Source organism: Polypterus senegalus, chromosome 8 (assembly GCF_016835505.1).
Source record: "Polypterus senegalus isolate Bchr_013 chromosome 8, ASM1683550v1, whole genome shotgun sequence".
Taxonomy (NCBI): domain Eukaryota; kingdom Metazoa; phylum Chordata; class Cladistia; order Polypteriformes; family Polypteridae; genus Polypterus; species Polypterus senegalus.
This window is the reverse complement of record NC_053161.1, coordinates 115,813,506-115,828,976: the sequence shown is the minus strand read 5'-3', so window position 1 is coordinate 115,828,976 and position 15,471 is coordinate 115,813,506. Positions and strand designations below refer to the sequence as shown.

The 15,471-nt window shown below is 37.1% G+C and overlaps 1 protein-coding gene across 1 annotated transcript in view; it reads left to right on the top strand.

Annotated features, from left to right (window-relative positions):
* LOC120533626 overlaps positions 1-13,957 on the top strand; it is an 86,953-nt gene extending 72,996 nt beyond the window's left edge. The window contains exon 8 of the mRNA XM_039760539.1: positions 13,441-13,957. Coding sequence (XP_039616473.1) covers positions 13,441-13,725 — 285 coding nt within the window. The 3' untranslated portion in view covers positions 13,726-13,957. The remainder of the gene's footprint in view (positions 1-13,440) is intronic.
* The last annotated feature ends 1,514 nt before the right edge of the window (positions 13,958-15,471 follow it).

Genomic DNA, 15,471 nt, shown 5'->3' with positions numbered 1-15,471 from the left:
TAATAGATGCATTTTTGCAGTACCTAAACTAAAGTATTACCTTTAGTTGTAATAATACTGGTAAGGGATAGAAATTCAGCAGGATAGGCTAAAGAGTAAAGTTACTGTGTGACCTTTTCTCAGTGAGGGTCATGTGTCTGACTGGCTATGGTTGTTTTTAAAATTACTTTTTAAATCCAGTTTTTAGTGTTTCGCTTGCTGTTTTGATTTTTTTCATTATTTAGTACCAATTTGTAATTTGTTTTTCAATTTTGTTTCTTTTGAAATCTTTCTGAACTCTTTGATTTCAGTGGTTTCTTTTCTTTAAACTATGCGTATAGCTTTTTTGGGGGGGGAGATAGAGGTTTTGGCAGTTTGCCTTTCCCTTTTGGAGGATTTGCCTTTTGAGGGCTTTCTTGAGTGTTTAGGCCTTTGGCCTCATTTAAGTCTAAATACAACTTGAACAAAAGGGTGGTTTAAAGAAAATTATTGTCCACAAGGTATCAGACATTCATAGATTAGTTGTAAATTTGTACTGGCCCTCTGCTGTGCAGATTAATATCCATAATCTATCAATCCATTCCTTTCATGTTCATCTTCTGAAATCTAATTTTCAAGTCAAGATCAAAGCAAACTTTTTTGTCTCACTATGACGCATTTATTTGGCATTGTGCACTGGAAGAAAACAAACAAGCAATAATAAAGAGAAACAAATCTTTAGTTCGAGACAGAAAACACTCTCCTGTAATATGATGAGCGAGCATGTCTCATTCATTCATTTTGATCTAGGAAATTCGCCACCTTTGTACTTTGAGCTAATGTTTACTATTAGGCAGCCCAATTGATTATGGTTCAAATGATCTTTTCTATGAATCACATTGTCTGTATTCTGTACTTAAACATTCTGTCTCTGAGGGAGATACAGTGCCATAGTGACAATTGCTGCTGTCTCACAGCTCTCGGCAACTGGTTTTAAATCACAAGCTTGGTCACTTTTTGTATAGAGTACTTTTTGTACTTGTTCTTCCCATGACATTATGGCTTTGTCTCTGGAAACTCCAAAGATGTACATGTGATAATAATTGACCTACTATGGACAGCTAAGCAATGGGTCATCGTTGATTCCTAAATGGTGCAGGCTCCAGCCTTCATGGTCCTGAATGGAATGGTGCAGACAATAGGTATGTGAAGGATTCTGTACAGGTTGAACTATTAAAATGACAATCAATAAGTACATACTTTTAGAAAATGGAAAGGTTTAGTAATGACTTGACACTTGATGTTAAATCACAAATCCAAATGGAGTATAGTTACAACTGAGATCATCTCAGGGACCTCCTTCAGTATTGGGGAAGTGGTGACTTACTGTAGATACAAATTCCATAATGTGTTTATGTTAAAATTAGGACAAAACCATTATCACTAACCTCACAGTTTAAGGAGTCAATTCAGAAACAGTGCCCCCACAACTCTGTATACTTTGTGGAATCATTCTATGGCCTGGCATGCAGGAGCTGACTGAGTGGCATCTGCCTGCCATGCATTTAGTACTGTGGCAGTATGGAGTACAGATGGAGTATCGCCATGACTGCTGAAAGCCTGTGCGTTGGAACTGGGGAGTCCTCTACAGCGCATCTTCAACCTGAGCCTGGGACAGGGGAGAGTCCCGAGGCTTTGGAAAACATCCTGCATCACCCCAGTCTCAAAGGTATCATGTCCTAGTGAGCTGAATGACTTCCGGCCTGTTGCTCTGACGTCACGCCACGCCCTCGACCCTCTGCAGTTCACATACCAGGAGAAGGTGGGAGCGGAGGATGCCATCATCTATATGCTACACCCATCCCTCTCCCACCTGGACAGAGGCAGTGGTGCTGTAACAATTATGTTTTTGGACTTCTCTAGCACCTTCAAAACCATCCAACCTTTGCTCCTTAGGGACAAGCTGACTGAGATGGGAGTAGACTCACACCTGGTGGCATGGATTGTGGACTATCTTACAGATAGACCTCAGTATGTGCGTCTTGGAAACTGCAGGTCTGACATTGTGGTCAGCAACACAGGAGCACCGCAGGTGACTGTACTTTCTCCGGTCCTGTTCAATCTATATACATCAGACTTCCAATACAACTCGGAGTCCTGCCACGTGCAAATGTTCGCTGATGACACTGCTATTGTGGGCTGCATCAGGAGTGGGCAGGAGGAGGAGTACAGAAAGCTAATCAAAGACTTTGTTAAATGGTGTGACTCAAACCACTTACACCTGAACACCAGCAAGACCAAGGAACTGGTGGTGTATTTTAGGAGGCTCAGGCCCCTCCTGGACCCCGTGATCATCAGAGGTGACTGTGTGCAGAGGGTACAGACCTATAAATACCGGGGAGTGCAGCTGGATTACAAATTGGACTGGACTGCCAATACTGATGCTCTGTGTAAGAAAGGTCAGAGCCGACTATACTTCCTTAGAAGATTGGCATCCTTCAACATCTGCAATAAGATGCTGCAGATGGTTGTGGTGAGTGCCCTCTTCTACGCGGTGGTGTGCTGGGGAGGCAGCATAAGAAGAAGGACGTCTCACGCCTGGATAAACTTGTTAGGAAGGCAGGCTCTATTGTAGGAATGAAGCTGGACAGTTTAACATCTGTGGCAGAGCAACAGGCACTAAGCAAACTCCTGTCAATCATGAAGAATCCACTGCATCCACTTAACAGTGTCATCTCCAGGCAGAGGAGTAGCTTCAGTGACAGACTTTTGTCACTGTCCTGCTCCACTGACAGACTGAGGAGATCGTTCCTCCCCCACACTATGCGACTCTTCAATTCCAGCCGGGGGAGTAAATGCTCACATTAATTTTATTTTAATTTTTTTTCATTTTTATTACTATTTAATTTAATATTGTTTCTTTGTATCAGTATACTGCTGCTGGATTATGTGAATTTCCCCTTGGGATTAATAAAGTATCTATCTATCTATCTATCTATCTATCTATCTATCTATCTATCTATCTATCTATCTATCTATCTATCTATCTATCTATCTATCTATCTATCTATCTCCAGTATCTATCTAATGGACACCATTTGAAAGGAGCACAGCTTGATGACATCCTTGACATCGTTTCACCCACTTTAAGGCTAAATGTAGGACAGAGTTTAAAGGATACAGAAAGCCATTGCATTATTTGAAAGCTGCCTCGAAAAGTAACTTCAAATGAGGCATACTGTTCTGTCTAAAATACGCAGCCCTCATAACATGGAGATTATTTTTGAAACTCTGTATCCTTCAGAGAAAAAGCCTCTAGATGCTACTATGGAGTTGTGAATCTGATACACGTGAAGGAAAAGCCGTCTATTGCTAATTGTCACGGACATTATTAAATTCATCTGAGCAGCAGTTATTGAATACCAATGAATTATATCTCCATTATTTATATTGACATATGAGAGCTATTTTCCCAAACTACCCAACATTTCATTATGAGAATTTAGACTGTAAGAAGGCTGGCAAGAACAAATGACCTTTGTTTGATACTTCGCTATGAGAATAAAAAGCACCAAATTAGAATTCAAATTAGCTCAAGTCACATTTTAATTAATAAATGTTTTTTACTTGTATTCAGAATAAGAGTGATTTTAATTGAGGCTTGATAGATACATTGAGTCTGATAAATTTCATTACTGTATCTGCAGAAATGACTCTGTTTTGTATATAGTCAACAAATAAAGTCTATAGTACAGACCAATATTTTAATAATATGTTTTGTGAAATATTTCCATTATTATTACTGAGGAAAGAAAAACAATTTTCTCTTGTATGTAAACTCAATATATTGACGTCAAATTGCTGTGATGTGGAAAACGTATTCAGTTAACATAACAGTGTGTTTGCTGTGGTTCAAAAATGTTTCCAAATATGTCAGGCAATTGGCTCATCATTACTACTGACATTGTTTAGGATTTATTTTCTTTATTTATTATTCATCCATCCAGTTTTGGACCTGTTGTTTCCTTTACAGTGTCAGACGAAGCTGGAGTATATCCTGGAAACATCAGGCACAACATCTTAAACACGGTCACGGACCATCTTATGTCACACACGTGCACGCACTCACATTAATGCATGTCAGGTCAGTTTATATTTGTCAAATAAAGTAGTATGCACATCTTTGAGAAACTAGGGTACACTATTGAGGAAGTGTCAAGACTGTGGAAATTCCATATAGTCATTTCTCAACCCAATATTTAAACCCTTGATTTTATATCTATTAAAACACCAATACTAACTACTGCACCACCATGCCCTCTTTAAGGTAGGCAAACCATTATAAACTGGGAACTGGTTATTCAGACTTGAAATATCACATCACTATGAGAGAAGGAATTATGTGGGAGACTGAAATATTTGGGTAAAATAAAGAATGGGTTAGCTTACCAATTCACAAAGTATCTTGCTAACTGGTGCTCACCAAATTTCAAGAATTATACCACATGAGTGGCATCAGGCTTGTATGGATAAACGCCTAACTGTCAAAGTTTATGCTGTAGGATTTCAACTTCAAATTATAAAGAGAAAAATCACTGATTACTATTTGTGAACATTTTAAATAAGGAGATAAGTAGGAGTCAAACCTCTAACCTTTGTCTTGAATTGTAATTTGTTTGCTTATTATATGCATTTTTATTATCTGATCATTTTTTTCTTATTAAATGTTTCAATTTTGTTTAGAATCTATGCAGTTATAGGATATAGTTTATATATCCTTGATTTGTGCTACAATTTTGGCTTTACTTATTATCACCTTATTTTATTTTGATATTTTATAGACAGGAATTTATTAGAATTTCTTGTGTTCTGAGTTTTATTTGTGAACATGTCTGAAATACACATATCTAGATTATTCAGGGCATGTGAAACTGGAGTATTTAGAATGGACACCAGCCTACCAGGGGACACACTCAGTCACACCAACACTCACTTTCATTTGGAGAGGTTAAAGTTGCCAGCCTGCTCAATACCAACATGTTAAAAAGTAAGTGAAAACCAACAAGAACATGATAGGAATCTACAAAATCCATGAAAAAACTGAACAGATCAGGATTTGAATTCAAATCTTTGAAGCTGAATTCTAGCTGCTACACCACAATTACTATGATCTTTAAACACCATAAGCATTAGAAAACTGTAATAATGACAAAACCTATATGAATTAATATTTAAATAGATGCATTTTACATGATATTTTGTCTTAAATTTGCTTACATTTTAAATGTGAAAAAATCCTTGCAACTATATTGCCTAGCAATTAACTTCAAATTCAAAATTCTGTCAAATGGGAATTGTACCATAGAAAAATAAATTGAGATGAATCGTTCAACTACAGACAACATACTAGTGCATAGGTCAGTGCTGCCCGTCACATCTATAAAAAGTCATTGTCTCAGAATTGGGGGCCAGACACTGCATGTGGCATTTGCCACTTTCTCTGTGTTCCCATGGATGTTTCACAGGGTGTATTGATTTCCTCCTAAAATCTAACGATGTGCACGTCAAGTGGATTGGTGGGTCTGAATTGGCCCAGCATGAGTGCGAAATGGTGTGTGTGTGTCTATGAGAGTGTAGCCAGGGTTTCCATGATTCCCATGACTCTTTATTTCGATAACTGTGCTTAGAGAGTTAAGTAGTAACTGAATATTTAACCTGTCACAACAATGAAAATGCAGTGGTAACTAGGACAAAAAAAAACCTTAAACAGATCATTAAGTCCAGACATGTCATATTTGTTTATTCTTAATTTTTCAGTTTAAACAAAATGAGAGCTCTCTATCCTTCTCTCTGATTAATAGAGCAGACTTCTTTTAAAAGAAACACAAGCCCTGGAGGCAAGACAGTTATAAAGTGTCCATCCTTAGGTAACAAAGAAGGGCCTCCTCTGGCATGAATCTTTAGCTTGAAGAACATTTTAGTTTCTTATGGCTAGCTACGATGCTTGCATCAACCCTTGGACCTGGGTCATCAATAGTGATGAAACCGAGGATGGACTGGGCAGTGAGCACACACATACATACACACACACACTCAGACACGCACAGGTAGGAATGGTGCAAAAAATGTACACTACAATGCTTTTATTCCAAGCAAAGTGTTCAAAAACAATAAAGTGCAGTGCAATATTCTCAATAATAAATAAAACTGAATAAAAAAAAAACAAAGCTAAACTTTACGAGTATCATAAATTACACCAGCTGTTACAGACTGAAATTAAGTGTATGTTTTTATTCTAAAATAGTAAGAATACGAGCAGCTCACTTCTCAAAATGGACTCCTTCGGGATTGAACCCATGAAGCTTTGATTACCAGTCAACAGCTGATACTGTTGTGCCACCGAAGTAGTCATAGCAAATGTGTGTCAATGTTGTACCCTAACGCGGGTTGTTTTTCTGCAGTTATATTTTTGAATGGAAGCACATTTGTTCTGTTATATTTGTACCTTTTGTGAAAGTGTTTCTTTGATATTTGGAATTCAGGTTTCACACATTATACACTTCATGTCTACATTTTGTCAATTATTACTAAAACATGAAAACGTTTCTGTTTTAACAATGTGTTTATGGTGCATAGATCGTTGTAGACACGGAACACACATGAAATGCAAGTGTTCCAAATATCAATATAGTATTTATAAAAGGTGTGATTTTGCTTGACTTCTCACTCTATACAACTCTAATCAACTGACATGCAGGTAAACAGACTTCAGCTGAGAAAACAGTGCGGGGTGGGGGGATATGATAGCAGGCTGCTTGCTGTTTGCTGCTTATCAACACATTTAAAGGACAAAAGACACTGATGGAGAGGTGCAAAGTGTTTTAAGGTGGGTCTGATCTACGTGTTTTTTCGCAGGCTCTGGTAATTCTAGTGTTGAAATCTACTCTTGTACCATGTTGCATCCTGCCAAAAATGATGCCTCCTCTGCTTACCCCTTTTGGTTTCCTCAGCAAAAACCCCTTTCATCTGGCTTGTGTCCATGCCACTATCCCTCAGCATCTACAAGGACACTGCGAGCCCTGCTCCTTTCTCCCACTGCCATCTCTCGCCCTTTGGCTGGAGCCCGCTCACAACAATTGCAGCAGGAGACGACACTGCCCCAGACTGCCATTGCTGCACTTGGGCTAACATTTCCAATCGTCTGAATCCTCATTCAGCCATGATTTTACTCTTTCATCTCTTTCATTTAAGCTCCTGACATTCTTTAGCTTTTGTCTCTTGCTTCTCTGTCCTGCACATGTTTTTTTAATGGTTCAGTGAGTACAGGTACTTAATTACACACCCCAGAGTGTTAATGAGGAAATCAGCCAAACTGTACATACTAAACGTGGTCCTGCCAAAACCCCCATCAACACCTCCAGGGCCACTTGTCCATGCTACCGTGTGCACCTATGCCCATCCTTACCCTGAGTTAATTGTTTTTACTAAATCTTGTGTACTGCCACTAAACTCTTAACTGGCATCACCACACTACCACACCCCTTTTCTTCCCAAGCTCTCTTTTATAGTTCTTTGGGACCATGGGTTGGTCACTTTTTCTCCAGTTTGCTCGAGCTGGGCCCTCAAGAAACATCTGGTTTTCCTCTGGGATTTCTTCTTTATGCTACAGCATATTTGCACAGGGAAGCAGATTGTAGCATGAAGATTTGAAAAATGTGGTGATTTAGAAAATCTAATACATTACAGCAAGATGAAGTTAAGCAATTCACATTCATCACCTAGACTCTGATTTTAATGTGAAACTGAAAGAACAGCTTTGTTGTAAATTCAGATATAGCAAAACACAGATGAAAATTTTTTGTATGAGAAGATCAGGAAGAAATAGATGTGAAATTTTCTGAATGATGTTCCTGTTTGCAATATAAAAAGTATAAAAATTACAGAGGACATGTAAACTGAAGCCAGCATTTCAGTTCCATGGCTATAAATCAATGGATTCAGCTATCCTTAATTCCCCAGGGAAGGATGCTTCCCTTTTCTAGGCCTCTTATCTCTGAACAAATTTATAATGGGGCCCAATCAGTGACAAGGTAGCGTTACCGTAGCAATTTATCTGCCATTGAGATTGTTTTATTGTGAGTTTTATCAGAGACTGCTTTACATATCAAATAAGAACATCATTCAAAGCTACACAAGATAACAAGTTGGATTACAAATATACACTAAAATAAATTGCTGGGTATTATTGAAAAACTGAGGAACAACCTTAAACTGATTTTGACAGTGAAGCAGAATGCATAAATGCAGCCTGCACTGCCTTAATGCTTCCGTAAGAGATAAAACTATCAGCAAGCCTGTTGCAACAAAGCAGATGACAAAGGTTAAATCGTGTAATCTTTGGTCATTCTGTTTGATGGCTTCTTTTGAATGCCTCACCTGCTGTGGGATGTAACAAATATCTCTTTAGATTAGAAATTTATACCACTAGATAATTTAATGACATTGACAAGACATCCAGCACATTGCCGCTCATTGATTTCCTGTTCAGCCAGTGTGCTGGATTTTACAGCTCAACTTGGCAATTTCTTCCATTCATTATTAGCTCTTTCAATGGACAGCCACTCAACAAAGGCAAATGCCGACCAGGGTGGAGCATTTTTCACTCATAAAACATCCCCCAAAACACCTTCTGTATTGCAGGTATCTGATATATGAAATGTGTTTGAGGGTGATTTTATTGTCACATGACTATTGCTAATGTCTCCAACTGTTAAGACTGTAAAGTGCTACAGTGTATTGTTAATACTTTTCTCACATTCATTATGAAACCACCTTATTACAATGGAGGATAAAGTGGTGAGCAACCTAACATATAAGCAAAAGGTACAAGGCTGGATCTCATCCTCAATAACACATACAGTACAAATGCACATAAACACCATGGCAGTATACACAAGACAACTGACCTAACAGCAAATCTTCAGCCTGTGGGAGAAAACCTAATCAACAACTGGACAGGCAATTTTGAATCACACAGAACAATTAACACTGGATCTTCAGCGCTGTGAGAAAATATGAATATCCACTGCAATGTTTCATAAACACAATAAATTCTTCAGGGTTGACTAAAACAGCTCAAAATGTAGGATTACTTTTTCTCAATCTTTTGATCATGGCTACCACCGAAATAGTTTTTGACATTCAACTTGTAGGTGGAAATTTTCTTTTACGTCTTGTAATTTGCCATCTTCTAAATATCCTGTTCTGCCTGATGAAAAAGAGACAATAAAATGTCATAGTCCAGGAAATGAAATATGCACAAAGTAAAAAAAAACCCAAAACACTCAAACTCAAATAAAGAACTTAAAGTATACTGACTCAATGCAAGAAATAAGATTTTATGAGTAATGACCAGAAGGAAACACCCATGTCAAAATATACACCAAGTCCATTAACAAAATCAGCCCTATCTTTTAGCAAGTCAAAAACAAAACCCAAAGATCGAAGTCAACAAAATTGAAACACAGAGTCTTTTGCCTGAGAAAACAATACTAACACACTTGCAAAGTTTTTGAAATTTTTCTGTAATCTCTGATAACCAGGAAATGCAAATCTATTGTGTTGGTGAAGGCATGAACCGCACAATTCTGGCCATCCAAGCATAGCAACACTGCAACCAAGCAAGAAAGGTTGGTCAGATGAGATTGGTGAGCTGTATAAACTCTTTTTACTGTGGGAGAGCATGTCTGTATATTGGGGAAAAAGACTACCATTTCACTTAAGAAGTGGCCAACTTTATGGACATTGTGTGTTGCCTTTTGTCCAAGGTATAGTGTACATGTGATTTGTATACTGTATATTTTGGGAGTGTGGTGTGTGATTGAGCGAGGTATCACCACCACACTCCCACATACCATCACCATGTCACCATGCAGAAAATATCTTGGCTTTACTGCACCCTAGACAGAAGGAGCAGTGCCCTCATTGGGCAGCTTCTGTAAGCTGTTGATGGAGAAAGAAACAATACAGTTAGCAACAGCGCCCCCTCATGTCCTGGAGTGGTACTGCTCCCCTCTAATGAGCATGGAAGGTGACCGTTTCACTCACACGTGTGACAGGGTTTACACATCTAGTTGTTGCCATTTAATTTTTTTGTGATTTGAACATACTTTTATTATTACATTTTGTTCATCGTTCATTGGGTAATTTTCTTTCTATTGATATATCTTTCTTATTTAATCTGTCAATTCAACAGAAAGGGGTTTGAGTACAGTTTATGGTTGACTTCAGCTCTGAATTGAAAATATCACCTAAAGTGTGGTGAATTATAGTGGCATTGTTCAGGAAAGGGTGAAGTGTTATAAATTAAATCTCATTGTTATTGTACCTGCCTTATGGTCAACAAAGCAAATTATCCTATACCATCTCGTGAGAGGTCTGGTTGATGTAAACTGGATGTTTGGTGATACAGTAAAGTGGGTTTTCACTTCCTTGTTCAAGCCGGTTAAAACGATCAGCTAGACACTGTGCTGCTGTTTCTTTACTAGCCTATTGGAGTGGGTTTGTTTGAATTAGTCTGATATCTACACATTGTACTTTGTGGCTCAGTAGAAATAAGGCATTCTAGGGGATATAGCTCTTTAAAACACTAGAATACTATAACTTTCTGTATACAAAAATCATTGATTCATGTAAGGTATTTTTTCTATACTTAATAAAGACATTAAATAAACATAATTCCAAATTTGCAAACAGCAGACCTTGTCACACTGTATAACAAAACACCATAGAATATATGTAGAAATGTGACAATTGTGAGGCAACACTCTTTCACCATGTCCTCCCTATTTATATCTGCATTTTTTCCACAGTTTTGAGTTATTTTATGCATGACGTAATGCAGTGGTTCTCAATCTGTGGGGTGGGCCACCCTAGGGGGGCAAGAAGTAACAAAAAAGATGTGAAAGAAGGAAAACAAGAATCGAAAATATGAAAAATACATTTATTGAAACCAAAACAAATTAACTTAAACTACATTCTGATACTAGAAAAAGAAATATAGAGTTAGATAAATGTCGATAAAAGTTAAGTAGGTATAATAAAATATGCATCTATGATATATTATTAATTAAAAAATAACAAATTGGTATTAGTGGGCTCCCTTCAAAAAAATGTTAGGGGGGCGATTAAAACTGTTATGAAAACTCAGGTCGCAAATACTTAAAGGTTGAGAAATGCTGATGTAATAGACGCCTGGTTAAATATTGCAGGTGTAAGCACAACACTTTTGCTGCTGGCATGTTTTTGGTTTCCAAAAACAAAAAACAAAAGCAATTGAACATTTTTTGTTTGTGATTGTTTTCTTTTTCTACATTAGTGAAAGAGGAAAGCTTTTAGTGAACATATGGTAAGACTATAAAAGAAAAGGCTAGGCTTCAGCAAGACATAAAGAGAGATTACAGTGTATCTATATTTACTAAACATAACACTGCCTTAGATGCAATGACTGTTGAAGAGACAGTATATTTATCAAAAGTATTTTTTATGGAGAAATTATGTTTTTTCTTTGATTTAATGTTTTAAAATGGCATTTATTTTCAAAGAATAGTCTTACTTTTTCTAATACCTTCTTGTATTCTGAAAAATATCAAGGCCAATATTTCCTAACATTCATGTTGGCTTGAAGTATGCTTGAATAGACATAAGTGTTAGAAAAGGTGAGACAGAAGAGCATAATGGTTTGTAATAATTCATACCAGAAAACAAACAAAGCCATGGCCTTTGTTGGTTGACACACTCAGGAAGTTAGACTCATTTTCATGCACATTCAATTAACCTTTGCCTTCAATCTTGAGGAATACACAAGTTCAATGAAATGTTGGGGTGCCACCCATGTCACCTTGTTTAGTGAAACAACAAGTCACAACAAAATAACTAGTGCATAATGGTGTAAAAAAAGAACAAAAAGTGATGTCTGCTTAAGAGACGATGGTTTGAGGAGTGATCAAGCTTCAGGTTGGAGCTATATCCGGCGTTCTGCTTGTCACTAAATGAGACACCTCCTTCAAGGTACGCCCTGCTCTTATAGCACCTGGACCAAAAGGGGTACAGTCAGTTGCCTTCAGTGGGCATCTTTTTGGAGGTGTGGGTGGCTATGTGAATTTCCCCTTGGGATTAATAAAGTATCTATCTATCTATCTATCTATCTATCTATCTATCTATCTATCTATCTATCTATCTAAAAGGGTAAGGAGTTCAGCAACAGCGCCCCCTCATGTCTCGGGGTGGTAGCTCTTACCTTTTACAAGCCAAGAAAATGACCCTCTGATGCACATGCATGGCACCTTGTTAAATATTTTTTGCATTTTACATCAGCCATACAGTTTCCTGCCTTGTGCTCAGCACTCAATGAGCACACACTTCTTCATGTTGCAAAGGATCAAGATAATGGGGGGACCATTTTATTTGTTGTATGTCCTTTGATTCCTCAGGTGTGTTCTGATTATGATATATTTAAACCTATAAACCTTAGGGTCACATTAGTTATTATCTTAGCCTTATTGCTCTAGGACAGTGCTCCTCAAACTTTGGGCCCCTGTCCTACCTGGTTGTTTGATTTGAAAATTATAGGAGCTGAAATTGATAGTCTTGAGGGATATGAAGTCCACAAGTTCCTTAAAGGCCATATTAAGTTACCCTTTCATATATATATCTACTGTAGTACTATCCTCTCTTTTCCTCTCTGTGGTTCCCTCACTTTTTTGTGGAGAAGCATGTTCTTTAGGTTTTTTCAGGCTGCTAACAACAGTTCTTAGTCTCATTTCAAAAGCATATCATATTATTTAAAGCAATATTTGGACGGGATTAGTTTTACAGCAAGGGAGACCCAATTTTTTTTATAATTGTGTTCAGTTTATTAGGAGGGGAATTGAGCAGTGAGGATCTCCTAAAGTGTCTTAGTTTTGGATTAGGGGCCTTGGAAGAAAGTAGTTTGAGAAGTACTGCTCTAGGAGATTGAGCTGGAATCCCAATGGGGTCACTGTCTGAATGGCATTTGCTTTTGTTCATCATGTCGGCATGGCATTTTTCCCTAACTATTTGTTTCTACATCCCAAAAATCAATTTGCCCTGTAACAGACTGGCACACCATCTATCAATGCTTCCTGCTGTAGTCCTGCTGCTTCAAGTAAAAGCTCTGCCCTCCTGTAATCTCAATTTTAATTTAAGGAGGTTCTGTACATTAAAAGATGGATATTAAAATAAATGTTGAGTAATATACAATATATTATTGCACTATATAGAAATTCAGATAATTAATTAAGAAAATAAATTATCAAAGTTACTTTGCACTGCAGATTCATAAGCACTATTTAAATGAAAATAATTAATGCAAACTGACAAACTTATTTATGTGCTTTAAAAAATTATTCTGAGTGAATATTTTAACTTGAATATGAAAAATATGTTTTCTTTTCTTTACAGATACCTCTTCCCAATACAAGACAGAATGCGGTTTTCCTAAATATGTTGCGAGAGCCACATAAAATGTATTCAGATGGTGAAAACTGCAACAACCATAAACTTAACTGTATGGACACCGAGAGAGGGTTACGCTCAAACAAAATAATGACTAAACCAAAGGCACAAATTGTCAATGGCATTAATGAAGACAGTATCAAGAAACCATCAAGACCTCTTCTTCACTCTAACCAAGGAAACTTCCTGAAAACTCTTATTTCCAAAGCTTCATATGACAATGTGCATTAAAAATGCTATTTATGGACAACTACGTGAAAAAATAATAAATGTTAACAGGTTTTAGATTACAATATCAGATTATCCTTAGAGTGTTCAGATCAATGACATGTATATGTACTTTGTTTTACTTGAAAATCACAATGTATCATTTACCCAATGCATGATATATTGTTCTACCACTGTGACAGATATTTTAATTAAGCTAATGCACATGTAAGGAAAATAAATGATTTTAAAAGGCTTACCATTGTGGGTTTCACATATGCATCCCCTGTATTTCTCTTTTTATCATGGTGTGATTCAAACCAATGCATTTTTCCCTCATTATATTTGGGCCGTATAAGGCTGTCCCATTCCACCTTCTCCAGTCTCTAATTCTGTTCTCATTAGTTCCTCCATTACAACTGGTGGGTGTTATAAGCCTACAGGAATCCTATGGGTTTAGTGCTTAAATGCAAGCAACAGATATAAAAAACATAGGCTGTCCACAGACATTAGATAGATAGATAGATAGATAGATAGATAGATAGATAGATAGATAGATAGATAGATAGATAGATAGATAGAAAATAAAGGCAATCAATGGGTAATATACAGGGTGGTCAAGATGTAATTATGCAGATCCAGATCATCTGGATGACTTTGATTTATGTGGGGACAATTCCAGTTTGGCGTGAAGACGATTCTTCATGTCATCAATTCGTACACTTCTAGATGGTCCAGGATTTTTCAGGTGATTTTCTATGTAATAAATTTAATAAGTTATAGCTTAATGAAAATTGCATAATTAGATCTGGACCACCCTATAGATATTTAGGGGTAAGTAATGATGATACAAAGTGGAAACTATAAGACTTGACAGATGTGATGTACACAAAAATTCCATAAAAGGATAAGAACTGAACTTAAGAAATATTGAGAAGGACAAGAATGTAGTGGAATTAGACTTTTATTTAGGTGTATAATCTAAGCAATCAGAGTAAATGTTAGACTTTGTGTAAGCATTAGTTCAACACTGTTATGTAAAATCAATTGTCTATAAATATGTGACTCTGTCTTTGCTCTGTGGCCATCCCTTAACTGAGTGCTGTGACTGGGTGCTCCCTCTTCATGAAGACAAATTAAAGATGCATGAAAAAGCTTCCTCCTGCCTGATTTCTGATTCAAAGGGGTCTTAAAGCAACAGTTTTTTTCTACAATAAATAGAACTTTATGTCCCGAGGGGAAAATTTTGGTTTTAACAGAAGCTCTTCATAAAAATACATACATACATACATACATACATACATACATACATACATACATACATACATACATACATACATATACACACACTATGGTCTGAACACACATCAGAACAACAAAAAACAAGAAAATTAAAAAGAAAAAAAAAAACATCTGACTTGGCTGTCACAGTCACAGTGAGGTATTAAGAAGTGAAAGTACCTTTGGTATAAAGGAGCTCCAGTAGCATTTCTTGAACTACTTCTGCTAAGTAATTCATTGGCTGAAAGTCCTCAGAATTAGTGTGTCAGAGCGAGGAGCACTCAGTTTTATTTTAATTCTCTCCTTTGCTACCACCTCCAGGGGGTCAATTGTGCATCTTATAACTGAGCCTGTCCTTTTAATTAGCATTATTGATTTGTTGGCCTCACTTGAAGTGACATTACCAGCACACCACAGTGCAGAAAATTGCACTGGACATCACAAAGTTATAAAAGATGTGAAGGATGTCATTGACGAAAGTAACAAGCA